The following is a 20936-nucleotide window of genomic DNA, read 5'->3' on the forward strand; positions in this document are numbered from 1 at the left end:
CCTTAACCCTGCTCCCCTATTACCTCTATATCTGCCCCCATGACCCCGAACCGTGTCCCCCATGACACCAAACTCTGCCCCCAATTAACCAGAACTGTGCCCCACACAACCCCCAACTCTGCCCCCCAATTAGCCTGAACTGTGCCCCCCATAACCCCCAAACTCTGTCCTGGGGGAAGGGTTAAGGGTAATAGGGGGGCAGATTTGGGGGTTATGGAGGCACAGTTCAGGCTAATTGGGGGGCAGAGCTTGGGGTCATCGGGGGGCAGAGTTTGGGGGCACTTGGGGCAGAGTTGGGGGTCATGGGGGGGGACAGTTCAGGCTAATTGGGGGACAGAGTTTGGGGTCAGCTGGGGCAGCGCTTGGGGTCATGGGGGGGACACTTCAGGCTAATTGGGGGACAGAGTTTGGGGTCACTCAGGACAGAGTTTGGGGTCACTTGGGGTAGAGTTGGGGGTTATGGGGGGCACAGTTCAGGTTAATTGGGGGCAGAGTTTGGGGTTATGAGGGCTGATTTAGAGGTAATGATGGACCAGGGTTAAGGATAACGGGGTGGGGGGCAGAGCTGGGGCTGTGGGAGTCACATTTAGCGGTACCGTGGGGCAGCTCCCCCCCACTCACCCGGCTCCGACTGCAGAGGGGGGGTCCCGGCCGTGCCCCCCTCGCTCAGCCTGGTCCCCGGCCCTTGGCAGCCCCAGGGAGAGGGGCTGGAGGACTCCCCCCCGCTCGGGGGGGCCGGCGAGGAGGAGGACGAGGAGGCCGAGTTGGAGGAAGGCCGCGTCAGGGGGGGCTGCTCCCCGCCGGGGCTGCGGGGTCTGCCCCACACCGGGGGATCCCCAAAAGGGTCCGGCGAGGGCGCTTCTCGTGGCGCGGGGCCGCTGAGGCAGCGGCTGCGAGCCCGGGGCGCGGCCCCCGCGTCCCCCCAGAGCCCCTCGGCGCCGGGGCCGCTGAAAACGGCGAAGTTGGGGGGCTCGGGGAGGCGGCCGGAGGGGCTGCGGGGCCGCGGGACCCAGGGCCGGGAGTCCGGGGAGGGACCGGGCGCGGGGTGCGAGGGCGAGTCAAGCCCCGAGTGAGTCCAGCCCCGAGTCCAGCCCCGGGTCCTCCATGTTCTCCTAACGCCGCTGCGACCGCGCCGTGCGACCCCGCGTCACCGGCGCCGCGCGCCGTCTCCACGGCGACGGGGCCGTAAAGCGCGGCCGCGCGGGTGTCGCAGGCGCTCGGCGGGCAGTGCGGCGCGGCCCAGCGGGCCGGGGAGCCGCGGCCATGGAGATGCCGCTGCCGCCCGACGGTGAGGGGCCATCGGGGGCTGCGGGGGGAACGGGGGGCGACCGCGGGAATGGGGGGAGAGCGGGAGATGACGGCGCTGCTTCCCCACAGACCAGGAGCTGCGGAATGTCATCGACAAGCTGGCGCAGTTTGTGGCGCGGAACGGGCCCGAGTTCGAGAAGATGACGATGGAGAAGCAGAAGGAGAACCCCAAATTCTCCTTCCTCTTCGGGGGAGACTTCTACGGCTACTACAAGTACAAGCTGGCCCTGGAGCAGCAGCAGCGTGAGTGGGGCCTGCGGCTCGGGCAGGGCCGGCTCGGGGCTCCCTCCCTCGCCGGCCGCGGGGTCTCGGGGTCGGCCGGCGGAGACACTTTTGTCTCTTCTGGGCTCGTCCTGCTCCGCCGGGACCGGTTTGCAGCGCTCGGGGTTCCCGGTAGTTGGCTCAGCGCTGCCCACGGCTCCTCACGGCCCCGGTTGTGGGTTTGGAGGCGGGCAGGGGGAGCCGCAGGGACGGGCAGCGTGGTGAGACGGAGCTCGGCACCTGGAGAGCCGGAACTCACTCGGCTTGTCCTGGAGTTGTCCCTCTGGAAGTGCACAGGGAGTTGCCGACTCTCCTCTTTGGCACCGTCCACCTGTGATTTTGCGTTAACCGTAGAATCATAGAATGTGCTGAGTTGGAAGGGACCCATCAGGATCATCGAGTCCAACTCCTGGCCTTGCACAGGACACCCCAAGAATCCCACCAAGTGTCAGAGCATTGTCCGAGCAGCTCTGGAGACCCCTCTCACCCCCTCAGAGCGAGGGTCTCTTTGGAACTGGTGCCATTTTCACCCGTGGGCTGGTGGTAGCAGGTTTCTCTGGGAGGTTTACTTTCAAAGTTTACTCTGTCTGATAGTGTTGTGCAAGCAAAGCCAAGATATCGAGGCTTCCGCACAGATCCAGCCCCTGCCACAGCCCTCGCTGCCGCCGGCTGCGCCCATCCCAGCCCCTCAGGGCACCCCGTCTGTGGAGGAGCTCATCCAGCAGAGTCAGTGGAACCTGCAGCAGCAGGAGCAGCATCTCCTCGCCATGAGACAGGTTGGTTTGAGATGAGCGCTCATCTGGGGTGTCCTGGCCTGTCAGTGGGATTAGGAGTGAAGGGGGAAAGGATGGTTTGGTGCTGAGCAGAGCTGGAGGTGAGGGGAAGGGATGTTGCTTTCCTTACTTTTCGTTGTGTGGCAAATGCCATCGTTCCCCTAGAATGGATGTATCTGATGTGTAGGTTGGGTTATGATTGCATATGGGTTATGTTATTGTGGGATGCGTGATCGATGGTTAAAACCTTCTATTTGCTCTTTGAAAAATCTTGTTAGTTTTAGAGTGGAATAAACTGTGACTGCTTGAACCTTGGTTTGATGCTGCAGATTGCTGGGAACTGCAAGATGTTCCAGTGTGTAGTATTCTGACTTAGATTGGAGGGGAACTGTGTGCTATCAGCTAGCTGATTTTTGCAGATGTTCAACTGTTTAAGCTGCTGAAAACCAAACTGAAGAGTTCCTTGTGCCTTGGTTATGTTCTTTACGTTTAAGAGCTTCTTGCAATTATTTTTTATTACATGATAGATTTTAGAAGTAGAAGTAAACTGGACTTCTCCAGAAAAATATGGAGAGTCTTTTCTTTTCAGAACCAAAAATTGAAACATTTTCATGAAGTCACAGTGCTTGTAAAAGATTTTGGTTTTTGAGATTGCCACTTAGGTCCAAGAGGAGAAGGATACAGCAGCTTCAGTCTTTAAAAGAATTTTGGCTATAACGTAATTATTTCTCTTTTTTTTTTCCTCTTTTTTTATTTTTTTTTTTATTCAGGAACAAGTCACATCAGCAGTAGCCCTTGCAATCGAGCAACAAATGCAAAAAGTTTTGGAGGAAACCCAGTTAGATATGAACGAATTTGACAACTTGTTGCAGCCAATAATTGACACTTGCACAAAAGATGCCATCTCAGTAAGTGATCTGAATCTGCACAGGGATTTGGTGGCACTGTGGGTTCATTTGAATTTTGAGATTCTCTGTACATTACCAACAGCTTTATATCCATGTTGTGTGGCAGGTTAGATGAAAGCTGTTACCTGAAAACCTTCCTGCAGTTATTTCAGAACTATAGGAAGCCTATATGTGGGAACACATTAGACTGACTAAAAATATTTTAAATTTTGTTTTTCTAAGGCTGGCAAGAACTGGATGTTTAGTAATGCCAAGTCTCCTGCTCACTGTGAGTTGATGGCCGGGCACCTGCGGAACCGGATAACGGCGGACGGAGCTCACTTTGAGCTGCGCCTGCACCTCATCTACCTGATCAATGATGTTTTGCATCACTGGTAAGAATTCAGTTCTGGGCTTCAGTTTGCTGTTTTGATGAAGTTTCTCTCCTAGATACAGTGTTGGTTTGACTAGTCACTTCATATTTTATTGTTTTTATCAGCTGTCCTTACATGTCCATTTTACTAGTACTTTAGTAATCAAATTTAGGTAAAACCATTTTACCTACTTTGTGTATTTTTCCTCCAGACAAGATTTTACAATCAAGTCATTAGGGAGAGAACTCTCTATTTCATGATTTCACTACTTTTAGTATAGCAGAAGTTGAGATGTATTGAATATTTCAATGCACTTAGTGTTATAGTGAAAAAGAAAACTCTTCCCATTCCTTTCTTGAAGCCAGAGGAAGCAAGCACGAGATCTTCTGGCTGCTTTACAGAAGGTGGTGGTGCCTATTTATTGTACCAGTTTTCTAGCAGTGGAGGAGGATAAGCAACAGAAAATTGCCAGGGTGAGTATCTGGTTTTGGTTTAACTTTGACTTTTGCTTTGTTAGGTTGGTGCTGTGTAAATTCACAAATAGGCAGGTGCAAGAAGGTGACTGAGATTTTTCTAGTCTGATTGTTTTCATAAAGTCTGTTATAGGAGGTGCTGTAGTACACATTTAAAATAGAACTTCAAAGTCCTTAGGCTTTATTGAAGAGTTATCGCATTGATGAATGCATCTGAATCTTTAATAATTCAAAAATAAATAGAAAAATCCTAGGTCTTATGAAAAGCTGAAGACACAAAAATGCTGTGGCTCAGTCTTTCTTTGATTGTTCATAATTTCTAAAATCTTTTCACTCTTATTCATGCAGCTTCTTCAGCTATGGGAGAAAAATGGGTACTTTGATGAGTCCATTATTCAGCAGTTACAAAGCCCAGCTCTTGGACTTGGCCAGTACCAGGTTAGCTACAAAAATATCAGTTTTCTTATTTATACAAATATTTTGAAAATTATTTTCCTTTTCAAAGTATAATGTTAATTTTTGTCTCCCCTCCCCTCCCTTGAAGTTGCTTACAAGGGATTACAAAAAATAATGTAAAATATAACCTTGTTATTTCAAACATTCAATAATCCAGCTGCTGATATGGCCCTGGATACAGGATGCAGACTGATACAGTCCTGTACATATTTGATAGTGTCTTGTATAGCAGGGAGTGTTTGGTTAAAAGGAAACAAGCAAACATGGCTTTAAATTGGATACACTGAATATAAAAATTGTAGTGGTAACAGGAACTTTTTATTATTGATAATTAATGGGGTTGATTTGAGCTGTATTGGAAAGGCAGTACTAAAGGTGGTGGGTTTCAGCCTGCAGAGAATATTTTGGAAATCTCCACAAAGCTTTGTAATGACACTGGGTGGTTCTGCCACCTTTATCCTGCATCCTCAGGCATTTTTTGGGAGAGAGGATGAAGGGCAATACAGGGAATTTGGAACAAGTGGATAAGGTAGGTGTTATAGGTTCAGTGCTCACTTGTTCTTAATTTCTTTTACCAGGCAAATTTGATCACTGAATACGCAACGGTTGTCCAGCCTGTGCAGGTGGCTTTCCAACAGCAGATTCAGAACCTGAAAACTCAGCACGAGGAGTTTGTGAACAGTTTAACACAGCAGCAGCAGCAGCAGCAGATCCAAATCCCCCCCTTAGAGAACGAGGTGAAATCAACACCCCCACCTCAGGCCCCCACAGCAGCCCCAGCCTCAGCTCCTCCATCTGTTCCAGTCACACAAGCAGGTACTGAGCTGACCTGTGCAAAAATCACTGGTGACAATGTTATGAGGTTTTTTTTCCACTCCTTTTTTAATAATGAGCCACAAAGCACTGCTGGTTTGGTTCAGGCAAAAGCTTGAATCTGTTGAGAACCTTGCAGCAGATGCAGGCAGATGCTTGAGTATAAAAAGAAGCAAATGGATCAGAAATCCTGTCTCCCAGTAATTAGATTTCTGCAGAAGGAATTAATCTGATGTTTTATTAACTGCGAATGATTTTGATGCTGACAATAGTCTCTAAATTGTTCCAGATGATGGTAAATCTCAGCTGCCTCTGGCTGGTTCTACAGACTATGACACAAGTGGGTCTGGAGTGCAGGATCCTGCCTCAGGTGGACCACGTGGGCCTGGATCTCATGATCAGATTCCCCCAAATAAACCACCCTGGTTTGACCAACCTCACCCTGTTGCACCATGGGGTCAACAACAGGTAAGAAACAGTTCTAAAAACCCATGTGGAGGTCTTGGTTGTGGAGGTTGGGAATGGCCACCTTGGTTGTGGAAGTGCAGTGAAAAGCTAGAAAGTTAGAAGCTGTGAAAGTTAGAAATCCAGATTTCAATGCCAAGCTTTGTCATTCTGAGTGCAGTTAAAGGCAAAATGTTAATCCTATTTCAGTCTGTTAACCACCACAACTATGGTGGTATTCCTATGAACAAGAGCTGTTTGGTTGAGTAACAGTTTGGTCTTTTCCCATCTTTTTTCTGAAGTTGCAGTCATTCAGACTCGTATTTGAAATGTTCTTTCACCTGTGCATGGGCTCTATTTCTTTAGGAAGGTATATTATTGTGTTCTTCATTCTTGTAACCTTTTGTCATTCTGAGTGCAGTTAATCCTATTTCAGTTTATTAACCACCATGCTATTCCTATGAACAAGAGCTGTTTGGTTCAGTAACAGTTTGGTCTTTTCCCATTGTTTTACTGAAGTTGCAGTCATTCAGACTCGTATTTGAAATGTTCTTTCACCTGTGCATGGGCTGTATTTATTTAGGAAGGTGTATTATTGTGTTCTTCATTCTTGTAACCTTTTGTCATTCTGAGTGCAGTTAATCCTATTTCAGTTTATTAACCACCACGCTATTCCTATGAACAAGAGCTGTTTGGTTCAGTAACAGTTTGGTCTTTTCCCATTGTTTTACTGAAGTTGCAGTCATTCAGACTCGTATTTGAAATGTTCTTTCACCTGTGCAAGGGCTGTGTTTCTTTAGGAAGGTGTATTATTGTGTTCTTCATTCTTGTAACCTTTTGTCATTCTGAGTGCATCAGTTTATTAACCACCATGCTATTCCTATGAACAAGAGCTGTTTGGTTCAGTAACAGTTTGGTCTTTTCCCATCTTTTTTCTGAAGTTGCAGTCATTCAGACTCGTATTTGAAATGTTCTTTCACCTGTGCATGGGCTCTATTTCTTTAGGAAGGTGTATTATTGTGTTCTTCATTCTTGTAACCTCATGACTTCACCTGCAGGGACCCCCTCACTGTCCTCCCTGGAATAACAACCACGAAGGAATGTGGAACGAGCAGAGAGATCAAGGCTGGAACAATCAGCGAGAAACACCGTGGAACAACCAGCCTGATCCTTCATGGAACAACCAGTTTGAAGCACCGTGGAACAACCAGCATGAGCAGCCTCCATGGGGTGGGGGTCAGAGGGAACCTCCATTTCGAATGCAGCGGCCACCTCACTTCAGAGGCCCATTTCCTCCACATCAGCAACATCCCCAATTCAACCAGCCCCCGCATCCGCATAATTTCAACCGCTTTCCACCTCGCTTCATGCAGGATGATTTTCCACCTCGCCATCCCTTTGAAAGGCCTCCTTATCCTCATCGTTTTGATTACCCCCAGGGGGATTTTCCTCAAGGTAAAGTGTGTACCAGGCCAGGTTTTCTTGTGTTGTAATGCTGATTGCCATTACAAAATTATTTAGTGATTTGGGATGACAGTTTATTCTCGGTGGATTGTTGTGATTTTCCTTAGTTTGGGAGTTTGGGAAGCTACTGCTAAGAACTCAGTAGGAAACACATGCAGAGTTGGATGCTTCCTTGCTTTTTGAGTCTTCCCTAACAAATAAGAAATTGTAGTCCAAATTCAAGTCAGCATCTCTACAGGCACCTCTTTTGCAGCTACTTTGCTTTAAAAGTAGTTAGTTCAAAGGTGAGAAGCAGCATTTTCTTGTAAATTTAACCACCTGCACATCAGCCCATGGGTGAGGGCTGATGAGAGCTGTGACCTGTGTAGATGGAGGAAGTTAAGAGGAAGGCTGAAAGGATTTGTTCCTGTGCATGCACTCATTTGTTCTTTCTTTTTATTTTGGCTGCCAGGCTCTCTGGTTTTCTGCATTTAATGTTGTGTGGCTTGGTAGTGTGTGGTGAAATGATCCTTACCTCCAGTTCTTCCTCCTCACTGGGCTTGTTGTGTTGTTGGAACATGGGAATGTGTGGGAGTGTAACCTGGTGCAGCTTGCCTGGCCAGAGGTTTCCATTTCACCTGCAGGAGTTGCTGTTACTCTGGAATGATCCTTGTCAGTGTGAAGGCCAAAGATCACCCTGGTTCTGTGTGACAAGTCATTTAGAAAATAGGAGTTTCTGTGTAGGAGTTGCTATGTTAATCCTAAAGGTTTCTCAATTTTCCGAGTCCAAAAATGGTTGAAAACCAATGGATTTGAGTCCTTTTGACCACAGTATGTCCCAAAGGAAGCAGTGGCTTGGGGCTGAACTATCTTTTTGTCTAGAGAGTGTGGCCAGGGAGGTAAATGCACTGCAGGGACCTGTAGCCAGCCTCTGGTCCTTCATTTCTGGTGCTTTGCTGGATCTGCTGAGATTGGGTTTTAGGATAAATGCAGTAATTAAAGTACATCTCTGACTGCCTTCTTTCTTTAATAGCTAAATAAAACATTTTAACCCTCCCACTCTGCAGAAATTGGACCTCCTCATCATCATCCTGGTCACAGATTGCCTCATCCTGGTATCAGCGAGCATCCTCCCTGGGGAGGGCCACAGCACCCAGATTTTGGGCCTCCCCCACATGGATTTAACGGGCAGCCCCCTCACATGCGGCGCCAAGGGCCCCCTCACATGAACCACGATGATCCCAGCCTGGTGCCAAATGTTCCCTACTTTGATCTTCCTGCTGGCCTGATGGCTCCACTGGTCAAAGTAAGTGCTTGCTATGGGGCTGATTCAAACCAAAACACTTGGTGGGGTTAAAAGATCCAAAACCTTCAACATTGATGTGTATGATTTCAAATCCTTCCATCCCTCAAGCAAGTCTAGGGTATAAGAACAGGAGTAGTTTGGGGGACTAAGTAGTGGAAATGTGAGAATTTTTGTGTGTTGTGTGCTAGAGGAAGCTGGTTGAACTCACAGTATGAAAGAGTAATTTATAGTTGAAAGTCTGACCCCTCTTTGTAGGAAATGGAAATCCCCAGTGAGAGACCTCACAGATGTGATGGGGCCACTGTACTAGCTCTTCATAATCAGAATTCTCTTGAAGATGTTTGACAGTATCAATGTTATATATACAAAGAAGGATAGAGAACAGGAAACATACCTGTATCAGCATCTTCAGGGATAGTTACATTTATGTATTCTGTATTTGGGATGAACACCAGTTTGTGCCAGGCTTCCATCCAGCAAAAGGTGGATGAGATCTGCATTTCATCTACCTGGTGACCCACTTAATACTTCAACCTGTGCAGTGCAGGCTTTTCTCAGAGAACTCACAACAGTGATAGCACGAGGAAGCATTGGTTTGTCTATAGAATCCTTATTTCCAGATCATTTTTTATCCAGTATTGAAATTTGAGATCTCTACACAGCTAAATCTGTATTTACCTCTTCAGGTAGCCACCCCATGACACAAATATAATTTGTTTTGTTTCTGGCAGCTTGAAGATCACGAGTATAAACCTTTAGATCCTAAAGATATTCGTCTTCCACCTCCAATGCCCCCCAGTGAGAGACTTCTGGCTGCAGTTGAGGCATTTTATAGTCCACCATCTCATGACAGGCCTAGAAACAGGTAAGAGTAGGTGTAGGCAATAAAATGGCAAGGAAAATGCTCCAAGAAGGTGCCTCAAATCACGAAGTGCCTCCCTCTCTTTTGCTGTGTCTTGGTTCTCCTAATGCTCTTGTATTGCAGCTGCACTTGCTGTTTGATCTTATACTGAGATTTGTGAGACAGTTTCTCCCAGACCCTTTTTTCTGTACAAAATCCTGTGAAAATCCTTAAGGTCTCCCCTGAAGTGGAATTTACATGTGTGGGTTGTGTGTGGTTGATTTGTTGCAGTGAAGGATGGGAGCAGAACGGACTGTACGAGTTCTTCAGAGCTAAAATGAGAGCAAGGCGGAGGAAAGGTCAAGAGAAGAGAAACAGGTGAGAGTTCCTGTGTGCCACCTTCTGCTCTGTGCTGTTCATCTGGAAGGTGCTTGGGCTAAATGCAGAGGGAAAGTCTGTTCAACAACATGCTGATGGAAGAATGAGTTTCAATGTGCTGGAATTTCTGTCTAAGCTGCAGAAAATGGACATGGCACAGGTTGTCCAGAGCAGCTGTGGGTGCCCCATCCCTGGAAATGCCCAAGGGCAGGTTAAACAGAGCAACCTGGTTTGAGGATTGTGTTCCTGCCCAATGGCAGTGGTTGGAACTGGATGAGCTTTAAGGTCTCTTCCAACCCAAACTGCTTTGTGATTTTGTGAAATCACAAAATCACAAAGGGCTTGGAGCAACCTGGTCTTGAGGAGGGTGTCCCTACCCAATGGCAGGAGTTGGATGAGCTTTAAGGTCTCTTCCAACCCAAACTGTTTTGTGATTCTGTGAAAGAGTTTTTCACACTTAAGCTTTCACTTTCCCTGCAGAAGTAGTGCTTGTGTGTAATTTGAATTTGATCAGGAGTAGATTTGTGCCTCTCCATGGAATCTCAGTGGGGTTTCTCTGCTCATTTGTGCAGTGGGCCCTCTCGGTCTCGCAGTCGCTCGAAAAGCCGAGGCCGTTCATCCTCTCGGTCTCACTCACGATCTTCAAAATCATCCGGCTCCTACTCGAGGTCCCGCTCTCGCTCTTGCTCTCGCTCCCGATCCTACTCTCGCTCGCAGTCCAGGTAGGGCCCGGGGGGCTGAACCTTGGCCAGTGTGGGAGTGGGCAAACGCCAGCCCTGGAGGCTGAGCCGAGGATCCTCGGGGTCGCTGTGGTAACTTTGTGCTCTCCCTTTCAGGAGCCGCAGCAGGTCCCGCTCCTCGCACAGCCGCTCGCGCTCCCGCTCCCGCTCCCGCTCCAAGTCCTACTCGCCGGGGAGGCGGCGCCGGTCCCGCTCTCGCAGCCCCACCCCTCCGTAAGCTCTGCTCTGCTCCTGACTCCTCTCACCTGGGCTGTTGGAACTGAGCGCCTGCAGGGGCTCTGCCTCCTTACCAGCAGGAAAGATGATGGAGAGCAGATCTAGAAATAATTTATCTGCTATATGGGATTGTAGAGATATTGGAATATGAATCCCAATATAACCAGTTAGATGGTGCCTGGGCCAGTTCTGACCTTCGCTGCTGGGCCAAAGGCAGCACTGTGGTGTTTTACCCCAGAGATACCTTGGCTGCTGGAGAGTGCAGCGGGGCAAGTCCAGGCTGTCAGGACTCCGTTTACCTCAGGAGAGAGAGCTTCTGGCGATGGTGGAGAGAAAGGGAGTGGATTCTGCTAGAAGGTTGCCAGATGTTTATTCCATGGGTACAGAGATGTCTGCACCGGGCCACTGCTGCTAACAGAATGGAGGCCACATGGTCTCATTAACATTTTAAGCTCAGGGCAGGGGAAGGGGAGGGGACAGGTGAGCCACCAACCAGGTGAAGGGGCAGGGCCTCAAGGGATTAGGGACACCTATACGGGCCAATGTCCCCCAGGCCTGAGGGACCAATCACACGACGCCTTGCTGGTATGTTAGCCTGATTGACAGGGTATTGGAATATGAATCCCAATATAACCAGTTAGATTGTTCCTGGGTCAGCGTGACCCTCGCTGCTGGGCCAAAGGCAGCACTGTGGTGTTTTACCCCAGAGATACCTTGGCTGAGAGTGCAGCGGGGCACAGACGCAAGTCCAGGCTTGTCAGGACTCCGTTTACCTCAGGAGAGAGAGCTTCTGGCGATGGTGAAGAGAAGGAAGGAGAGGATTCTGCTGGAGGGTTATATCCAGATGTTTATTCCACGGGTACAGAGGTCTGAACCGGGGCAATTCCTCCAACAGAATGGAGGCCGCATGGTCTCATTAACATTTTAAGCTCAGGACAGGGGAAGGGGAGGGGACAGGTGAGCCACCAACCAGGTGAAGGGGCAGGGTCTCAAGGGACTGGGGACACCTATCACACGACGCCTTGCTGGTATGTTAGCCTGACTGACAGGGCACACTCAGCGAGGGGCGAGGGGGAAGGGAGAAGGTAAAACAGGACATTGCAACACACCACAACATAGAGAGAATATTACTCTGTTGTGGTGGCTTTTTATTTTAACAAAACTGCATGCAGAAGTGAAAATTGCAAAACTGTGAAGTCTGTGTACGCCTTCCTTGGGAGCAGGAGTAATTCTCTGTGTGCTCCATTGGGAAGAGCACAGTGTCTCTTCCAATCTAGAAATTCTGTGTGATCCTGTGTGTGATTCTGTTTGATTTCCCTTGTGCTGACAAGCAGGTGATGTGTTTCTGGCACCTCAATAACTGCATAATCTGATGGCTGTGGTAAAGAATAGCTTAGGAGAGTGGATAGAATTGTGTTGGATGTTAGTGCTTAACAGAATAGAACTGACCATGTTTTGTGTCAGAATTGTATCACTGGCTCTAAATTTGTTTTTTCTTATTTTCTTAGTTCTTCTGCTGGTTTGGGCTCCAGTTCTGGGCCTTCTATACCAGAATCGAGACTTGGAGAAGAAAATAAAGGCCATCAAATGCTAGTGAAAATGGGTAAGATGCTGTTCTAGAATCTTAGACAAGCCAGGAAACAAAATTTGACACTGAAGTCCTAGATGTAATTAATTAATGCATGTTCTTAAGGAATTATTTCTTGGCATCAAGGTCAGCATAAGAATATTCAGAGATGTAAAATACAGAAGACAGGGATGTGAGTTTGGCATCAGATAGAACTGACCCTGCCTGAAGTATTTCACCTCCCTGCAGTGCAGGACAGCAGCACTGACTGGACAGATTGGACTTGCACTGCTTTTTTTCTTACCCTCCTAGCAGTTTTTAGGGATACAGCTGCTGTCAGCTCCTAGAATCTCTGCATATTAATGCTTGTGAAATAAATGGGACAGTTCATGTGTTGTTTCAGGTTGTCTGTTCCCATCCTGCTTTATCAAACTGATGCTGTCTTTGGTTGTTTCCAAAATGTGTTTGTCTTCATAATTATAGTCCTAAAAAGCAGTGAAAGGATTGCAGTGTTGTGTCCTTGCTGCAGGATGGAGTGGATCTGGTGGATTGGGAGCCAAGGAGCAAGGAATCCAAGATCCAATTAAAGGAGGTGATATCCGAGACAAATGGGATCAGTACAAAGGAGTGGGAGTTGCATTGGACGACCCTTATGAAAACTACAGAAGAAATAAAAGTTACTCATTTATCGCACGCATGAAGGCCAGGGATGAATGTAAGTGAATGTTTCTCAGCAATTTCAAAACCTCTATGGACTTGAAAGTGATTTTTGTAAACCCAAATCAAAATAGCAGTAGCTCTTAATTTTTTCTAATGTAACTGATACAGTAAACCAGCAGGTAAGTGGATGTGTACTCTGATTAACCCAGCAAGTTTTTTTTTTAGGCATTGTGTTGTGTCTTAATTTCTGAAATGTTCATTAATAAGTGTGTTCTGTGTAAGTCACTTCCTGGCACCTGCATCTTTGAATGTTCCCCCACAAAAACTTGAAATAGTCACAAAGTTGGTGGAGGGGGAGCTGTGCCCACAAGGGACAGCTGCCACAGCAGGGAGGTCCTTGTGCTTGGAACCAAGTTAGGCCACACTTACTGTTTACCCCTGCCCTAGACAGAGTTTCCTACCATTAGGATCACATTCTGCCAAAGCCAGAATTTGTAATAAATTCCCTGTAGTGCAGGAAGGGTTCAGAAAAAGACAGTTACCCAAATGATGGATTTTTGCAGAGAGTCTGTGATACATTGAACATTGTAAAAGGAAAACTGGCATGCTCAATGAAATGTCACTTCTGCCTCTAGATTGGTGGAATCAAATGGGTTCAAATAAAGCCCATAAGGAAAAATTCCTTATTAACAGAACCCTCATTCCACCAAACACTTCAGGCAGCTTAGGTAACTGCAGGATGTGTAAGAACTCTTCTCCCTGTTGTTTCAGTGAAGCAGGAAACACAAGACCCTTCACCATCTGAGTAAGACTCTCTGAAGAAACATGTCTTGCACCTTCTGCAAAACATTAAACTTTTAGAAATCCTGATTAAAGTCTGGACAAAGTGACAAATTAATTACTTTTAAAACCAGGGTGAAAAATTGAAAGCTATGACATGTACTTCAATACTTGTCAGTTAGTGCTTAAAAAAGGCCAGGTCTTACTGTGACATGTCTAGCAAGTTTAAAAATTCCCATTTATCTTGCAAAACTTTCTAATTAGTTCCCCATTTTATAGCAGAATTAAACCCCACTCAAGCTGTTCCTGATGCAGGACTGTGCCTCATTCATTCCTGTGGAATACAGACATTATGTGATGTGGTTGTACGTTCTCTAGTTCCATAATGTATATTTATTTCTCTCAAAAGGTTAATTCTATTTGAAGTGGAGGGGTGCTGCCTTGGGATCAAGTCAGACTGATGCTGAGCAGTGTATCCTAATGTCTAAATGGGGAATGAAGCATCTAGTTCCAGTGCAGGTGACCTCTGAGCACTGTGCAAGCTTTTAGAACCTTCCAGTCACCTCCAGGCCCTGCCCAGCAGCTGCTGCAGCCACCACTCGGGGCAGGACACGAGGCTCAGTTCTCTGGTGGCTTCCCCAGCACTCTGAGGGATGGCTGATGCTTTGTAATGGAACACAGTCTTTGAGCTTTTTATATTTTTGTATATACCCTTTAATAAAAGCCAATTAGTTCAATAGAAGAGAATCCATTTTCTCTGCTCTACACGTTTCTATCAATGGGATGTTGTTGGAAAGTTGCTGTAATCTAAATGAAAAAAAAGAAACAAATCTTTTGTAACTGTTTCCAGAGACCACCAGCTAGAGCTGTTAGGCCCTTACACTGCACTTCCACTCCCCAGGTCTGCCCCTTTTCCAGTTGTTTGTTTGTAGAGCAAAATCCCTCTTAAAACCATTCAGTTAGTATGGTGGAATATCAGTTTGTTCTAGATCTACTGTAGTTGTGGAACTGTACCTGTCTGTGAATCAGCATACAACACCTGTATGTCACCAACTTGTGAATGTTGTTGTTTTGCTTTCCAATAAAGAATTTTTTTAAAATAAAAATGCAGCTGAAATTTCCTGAAGCTTGGCTATAAGCCTTCCTTGTTTTGAATTTATCTTAATAAACACACCCATGTGTGTGTTTGGGTTTGTTGTAATCTGACAAGGCTGATTATACAGAAATGCTGTTTGGATAATGGCACTGAAGTCAGGATATGGTAATTTTCTGCTGTGGTTGTGTTTCTCAGGGGCTGTAGAACAGAATTTCACTTCTACCACCATCAGAGATGAGATCTCACAATTCACTGGGTAAATGTGAATGACTTATCACTGTGATGACTTATCACAGTCCCATTAGGCAGAAGTGTTATCTTGATGTCTCTTTTGCTGACATAGTCTGGCTGAAGGTTCCTGTGTATTCTTGTATTGTGTACACAAGTAAAACATTCAGGTATAAAAAAGTAAATTATCTATAATAATTAGCAACTTGTACTAACTAATTTATACTAACCTAACAGTTTGTATGAATTCTTCCAATACAGTTTATAACCTTTTATCTGTGCAACTGGGAAAGGTTTCTTGTTTCAGCCTTGGAGTTGTGAATGTAAATGTCACTTGAAGTTCAATAACTGTCCAAGCATTTAATTTCTCCTGGGCTCTCTCCGAATTTCTTCAAGTGCTTGCTCAATTGTTAGAGGTGGGGATTTGTGATTCTTGATGTACTGCAAAAAAACCCAAAAAAGTTAATAAGCTAATGTCTTCATTATGTAGATGATTATTTATTAAATACTAAAAGCAGCTAATCTTCATGTCAAGATACCTGCACGTTTCTGTACTAGCAAAGAAAGTGATCCTTCTGTTGCAGCATCTGAATGATCCCTGCTCATTTGAGGACAGCTAAATGCTACAGCAGAAACTTTAATCTTTAAAAACTATGGTCTCTAGCAGGACTTTAGTATTTTTTTTTCCTTTTAAACTTATTAATTATTTGTATGCAGAGAAAGTAGGTTTGCTGTCAATACTGCAAATGTTTGGAAAGGAATTCACGCTCGGTCTGTGGTTTGTCATAAATACCTCTTTAGCCTCCTCCAGGGTATGGTAGTGGAACTTCTCCTGCTCCAATGACTCCACCAGGGCTGTGTGAAGGTGGTGAACGTTCTGGACAAACTGCTGGGTCAGCATCAGGTGCTGCTTGCACATGGTGTGTAAGACAAGAACCGAGGGGCTGTACGCAGTCAGGGCTGGGAGAAAGGGACAGCAAGGGCTGAGCAAACCAAGCTGGGCTCAGGTGCAGAAAATAGAGTGAAAAAGAAGAATAAATGTGGTTTTGGTACCTTCTACTGCATCCATGCTGATGACATGGCTGGCAATGGGCACTGGGTCGATGGGTGGGCCGAGCACTGCAGTGGGGTTTGCTGTGCATGGGACAGATCACAATTACTGGGGGGACAGGGGAAGGGTTCAGTGCCACTGCCTGGTTCTTCTGCAGTTTCTTGGCACAGCAGCTGCCCTAAAAGCACAGCACAGCCCAACAGGCTGAACTCACCCTTAGCCCAGCAGCAGGTGAAGGGAGGCTCTGCTGTCTGCACTGCAGTTTCTGTGACGGTCACTCGGTGTCCCCGTTTTGGGGTGACCAGCGGGGATGAGCCTGAGGATGGGTGTGCTCCAGGAGACCTGCAGCTCTCAGCATGTCCCTCTACAGATTCCCTGTCTGTTGCAGATGGAGACCTTTCAAAATCTTCAGAATATTCTGAATTAAGAGTATTTTCATTCTGATTCAGATAATCCTGTTTGTGTGGAGGGAAATCTGAGGAAACTCCACTTAAATGTTCAGAGATTTCAGCTTCAGAGCCACATTTTTCAACTTCCTCTTCAGAAGAATCTTCCACACCAGTTATTGCACTGGTCATTTTTAGAGCAGCCTGGTCCTCTTCCACCAGCAATTTATCTTTTTTCACATATTTGTTTGATTCTTGAGTAAACTGAATGTCTTTTCCCTGTAAAAGTATTTATTTTAGAATCTCCACACTCCACCGAAGGCAGACTGGGAATATGTGCTAGTGGGGAATTTCTACTTACTTTCTGCTTTAATTCTGCTGAATTACTGGTAGTATCTGGTGCCAAATCATCAAGGCTCATGATATTCAGTCCAAAATCTGCAAATAAATGACACCTACACATGAGAATTTCCTGTAAGTGACAAAAATGGGGGAAAAAAATCTAGTACTAGCTTCCTACTTCAGTACTGAAAAGTAATAGCAATCAGTCACTGATTCTTTAACTTTATAGAAACTCCTAAAATTTCCTCCTTTGATCAGCTGACATTCCTGAAGTTCAAGAGATTTTTGCTGCCCTTCATTTCCAGCTGTTCTCACTCTGACCCATTGGGACATTGTGCCACTGATAGAGGGAAACTACTTTAAATGTTCTAATTGTTTTGACATCATAATGTCACCCAGGGCAGCATCATTAATATGAACCCATTAAGTCAAAAGCTAAGAAAAATACAAATCTATTACACAAGAAAAAAAAATAAACAGATCAAGATAATCACTTTGATCAGGCCTTGGTTTGTGTGAAATTTCACCAGTGAATCCTATTTGCCCATGTTTATTTAGAGAATTTATCAGGAGATTATCAGTACAATTGATACTGAGAAAAAACTTACATTTCAAACTGCTGCTGGATGGATCTTCTGCATCAGCTCCTTCAGAAAATAATTCATCTAATGACTTTATTTCACTTCTGTCACTTTCAAGGGATTCTTGGATGTGCTTGGTGTAGCCTGCTTTAGGCAGAGCACGCTTTCCAGTGTTGTCCTTCGTGGAAGATGACAGCAGTTGAGATCTCCTGGTATGTCCTGACAGGTTTCTGCTGGTGGGTGAAGGTGCTGGTGAATTAATTCTACCAAACACACTTTTCTCTGAGTCTTTGTTGTGAGAGGAAGATGCTTTAGATAACTCTGCTGATGAAACTTCCTTATGAGGTGGAGGAGCCTTTCCTGATGGAACTGGAGTCTTACTCTTTTTGAAGAACATGAAAAAGAGATTTATGTGTTACTTCATTGTTATGTGTAGGTTGCTAAAGGGAGAACAAATCATTGTGGGTAAAACAGAGTAATTTTAAAATGTTAAGATGTGAACCTGAATCCTATCATGAGCAAGACACAAATACAAATTTAAGATTTAGTTGCTAGTGTTATCTAAATAAAAAGCAACCAATTAAGACAGTTATATGAAAGCATTAATAAAAATACATAATCCAGCAAAGTTTGTATTTACCTTTCTACCTTACTGAGCATCACTTACCTGAACCTTCTGATTCCCACTTCCACTGGAAAACCCCAAAGAGCTCTCCATCAATTCTCTCATTTCCTCTTCATCACTATCCAGATCAAGCTGTTGTTTAACCATAACACTCCTTTTAGGGCTTTGCATGCTTTCCTCTTCCCCAGAACAGGCATCTCTGTGGGTCCCAATCCCACTGGTGGCACCATAATTCTTCCAGAACCTCCTGCCCCTGGCGCCACCTTCATGCCCAGAGGCGGATGAGCTGCACTCCTCATCCAAAGGCTTCAGGCCCGAGTCAGTGTTCTGCAGTTCCAGGTGCTTTTTTTGACCCATGATTTTGCTTTCTAGCTGTGCCACTTTGTTCAGGACGGAGTTTAGCCGCGTGTGGGCGGCGCTGCCGCTCCAGGCCCGCCCGGCGCTCCCCGGCCCCGGGCAGCGCTGCGTCCCAGCAGCGTTTCCATCGCACACCTTCAGGAACCTGCCCTGGTGCGACGGAGTAATTCCAGCGCTGCCCAGCTCTGTGTCCACCAGCGTTAGGTCACCAAGGGTGCTGCTCCTGCGGGGTACACGGCTGTGGCCCTGCCAAGAATCACAGAGTTACCGACCTTAGGAAGGACCTGACAACACCGAGTCCAACTTGCGACTGATCCTGACCCCCACGTTGTTAACCAGACCAAAGCACTGAGTGCCACATGCAGACTTTCCTTAAACATCTCCAGGGATGGTGACTCCACGGGCAGCCCCTTCTAATGCCCACCACCCTTTCTGTGAAGAAATCCTTTCTGATGTCCAACCTAAACCACCTCTGTCACAGCTTAAGCGTGTCCCCTCGTCCCGTCGCCGGTTCCCTGGAGCAGAGCTGGCTGCACCCTCCTGTAGGGCTTGTACAGATCCCTCCCCACACAAGACCGGCCCGCGCTGAGGCTGCCCAGGTACAGACTGAGACAGGGACCGGTGCCTCACCTGCCATCGGCCCGCGGGTGCCCGAGAGATCGCGGCCATCCGGGACGGAACAGGGTCGGACAGAACGCCGTCCCGGGGCCCGCCCAGCCTGAGGCGGCCCAGGCTTCTCTGGGCCGGGCCAGGGCGGGCTGTGTGCGGCCGGCTCCTGGAGTCCGCGATTCCCCAATATCCAGCCCACTGATTGGCTCAGCCCGGCGGTTCGGGACTGCCAGCGAATCACAAGCAGATTTACAGCCGCCGGTATCTGCGCCCTGACTACAAACCCCAGAATGCACCGGGGTCAATACATGGGAATTTTTACAAACCCGCGATTTGCTAATTAGTGGAGCGAGTTGGGAATTAATCCAGTTGTTCCGCAGGATTTGCGTTAAGACTCCTCACTGAAACAACATATTGTAGGTTATTACCTGCCCTTTGTATATATACTTGTAATAGAATTATATAGCTATCGAGCTTATGTCATGGATCATTTTTATTTTGCCTAGTTTTCTGTTTTTCTGGGTTAGTTTTCTAGTACTTTCTAGTGATATCATTCTGCTGTAAGCCAGTTTCTAAGACTTGAGTTTAATGTTCTTAAAAACTTTCCCTTGTTATCTCTAAAACCCTGGCTGACAGATATATGCAGCTATATACTCCAATTATATATTTTGTTTAAAATTCCAGATCAGACATATAAAATAAAAACTGATAACAAAATGCATCTGGCAACCCAGAAGATTATTTCAATTGTTTACCACCGAGGAAAATTAATGATCAAAGAAGCCCACAGACTGGGATGACTGAATACGAATTTATGATCTAAATGACCAAATTGATGATCAAAATCAGACCTGAGGTAAATTGCTCTCCTTATTCTGTGTTAGTGGATTATTTAATTTCCTTTTAACATAGTTGAAATGTGCACTGGTTTTGCTTTCTTAATTTTCCTGTGTCTTTTAAAGGATTGGAATGAACCTGAACCCATGGTGGAACTAGTGCTGAGGACCTGAATTTTGGGATGACGAATAATAATAATCCAGAATGGTATTATACTGTAGTCGAGATTCCTGTATACAGTTTATAAATCATTTCCTTCTCCTAGCTAGGGGAACACCTTGAGCCCCTTTCTTTGCCTGACTGTATTCCAGACACGTAGTTCATCCTAGGGGAAATTAACAGATGCTGAGGTTTATGCAAAAGATTGTGGAGATGGAAATTGGAGAGAAATTAACATGAAATTCTCATGGGTGTTTTCATTCTTTATTTCTACATTTTAAAGATTCCTTGTCTAATCTGACTGAGAAACTATTGGTGTATAGAAATGAAATTAGAATCCTGAAAAGGAAATGAATGTAAAATAGGTTGAAGAATAGCAGGAGGAAGGACTATGGAGGAAAAATACTTTGAGCAATAGCTTAAGAAAAACACTAGAAAGTAAAGACGACTCAGGAAGGGACAGAGCAATGGGGAATTATATTTATAATGTATAATATAGAGAGGAACCCTGTCAGTGTATGCAGGGAAGGGTCAGAGCATGGGCCAGGGGGCCCAGCAATGGGACAAGAAGCAGCAGGCAGAAACATGACAAGAAGTTCCACCTGAATATGAGAAAAACTTTGCTGTGCAATGACAGAGCGCTGGAACAGACTGCAATCCCTCACTGGAGATATTCCAAAACTGTGTGGACACAATCCTGTGCCATGTGCTGTGGGATGGAACTCGGCGGCCCAATATGCTCCATTCAAACCTCGCTGGTTTTGGGGTGATGTGGCTGCCCAGGGAGCTGGGCAGGGTGGTGAAGTCCCTGTCCCTGGAGGTGTTTAAGGAGCGACAGTGATCTGTTGGATAAGGCGGTGATCTGTCAAAGGTTGGGCTCAATGACCTGAGAAGTCTCTTCCGTTCGAAGTGCTTGGGTGACTCCGTGGAGCGCTGCGGGCAGCG

At 46.2% G+C, this 20936-nt stretch overlaps 2 protein-coding genes and 1 long non-coding RNA gene across 4 annotated transcripts; 2 read left to right on the forward strand and 1 right to left on the reverse strand.

Moving 5' to 3' along the window:
• Positions 1-1179: 1179 nt before the first annotated feature.
• CHERP (calcium homeostasis endoplasmic reticulum protein) lies at positions 1180-14846 on the forward strand. Of its 2 annotated transcripts, XM_064734110.1 has the most exons (18): positions 1180-1288; positions 1378-1551; positions 2164-2345; positions 3113-3250; positions 3473-3624; positions 3965-4076; positions 4425-4514; positions 5111-5348; positions 5635-5813; positions 6848-7244; positions 8300-8538; positions 9270-9403; positions 9671-9757; positions 10330-10479; positions 10594-10710; positions 12222-12316; positions 12810-12995; positions 14130-14846. In XM_064734110.1, the coding sequence occupies exons 1-18, from the start codon at positions 1264-1266 to the stop codon at positions 14132-14134; spliced, it is 2700 nt and encodes an 899-aa protein (XP_064590180.1). In that variant the 5' UTR covers positions 1180-1263; the 3' UTR covers positions 14135-14846. The 2 variants fall into 2 exon arrangements, with proteins under 2 accessions (XP_064590180.1, XP_064590179.1); XM_064734109.1 differs by lacking the exon at positions 14130-14846 and having other exon boundaries at positions 12810-13003.
• Positions 14847-14929: 83 nt separating this feature from the next.
• C28H19orf44 (chromosome 28 C19orf44 homolog) lies at positions 14930-19136 on the reverse strand. The gene is made up of 8 exons (XM_064734111.1): positions 19017-19136; positions 18072-18632; positions 17432-17786; positions 16843-16919; positions 16310-16760; positions 16098-16178; positions 15838-16004; positions 14930-15485 (listed from the first exon to the last, which is right to left on the reverse strand). The coding sequence occupies exons 1-8, from the start codon at positions 19053-19055 to the stop codon at positions 15405-15407; spliced, it is 1812 nt and encodes a 603-aa protein (XP_064590181.1). The 5' UTR covers positions 19056-19136; the 3' UTR covers positions 14930-15404.
• Positions 19137-19292: 156 nt separating this feature from the next.
• Positions 19293-20451, forward strand: LOC135459012 (uncharacterized). The gene is made up of 3 exons (XR_010442956.1): positions 19293-19411; positions 19680-19851; positions 19958-20451. It is a non-coding gene; the product is annotated as an uncharacterized LOC135459012 (long non-coding RNA).
• The last annotated feature ends 485 nt before the right edge of the window (positions 20452-20936 follow it).

This window comes from Zonotrichia leucophrys, chromosome 28 (assembly GCF_028769735.1).
Source record: "Zonotrichia leucophrys gambelii isolate GWCS_2022_RI chromosome 28, RI_Zleu_2.0, whole genome shotgun sequence".
Lineage (NCBI taxonomy): Eukaryota > Metazoa > Chordata > Aves > Passeriformes > Passerellidae > Zonotrichia > Zonotrichia leucophrys.

Excerpts from the sequence above, each read along its gene's own strand:
- CHERP (XM_064734109.1), top strand. The coding sequence starts at position 1,264 with ATGGAGATGCCGCTGCCGCCCGACG. Across the intron at positions 1,552-2,163 it reads GGCCCTGGAGCAGCAGCAGC|TGTTGTGCAAGCAAAGCCAA; the intron begins GTGAGTGGGGCC and ends TCTGTCTGATAG. Across the intron at positions 4,077-4,424 it reads AGCAACAGAAAATTGCCAGG|CTTCTTCAGCTATGGGAGAA; the intron begins GTGAGTATCTGG and ends TTATTCATGCAG.
- C28H19orf44 (XM_064734111.1), bottom strand. The coding sequence starts at position 19,055 with ATGGCCGCGATCTCTCGGGCACCCGCGGGCCGATGGCAG. Across the intron at positions 17,787-18,071 it reads GTGGGAATCAGAAGGTTCAG|AGTAAGACTCCAGTTCCATC; the intron begins GTAAGTGATGCT and ends TTCTTCAAAAAG. Across the intron at positions 16,761-16,842 it reads CAGCAGAATTAAAGCAGAAA|GGAAAAGACATTCAGTTTAC; the intron begins GTAAGTAGAAAT and ends ATACTTTTACAG.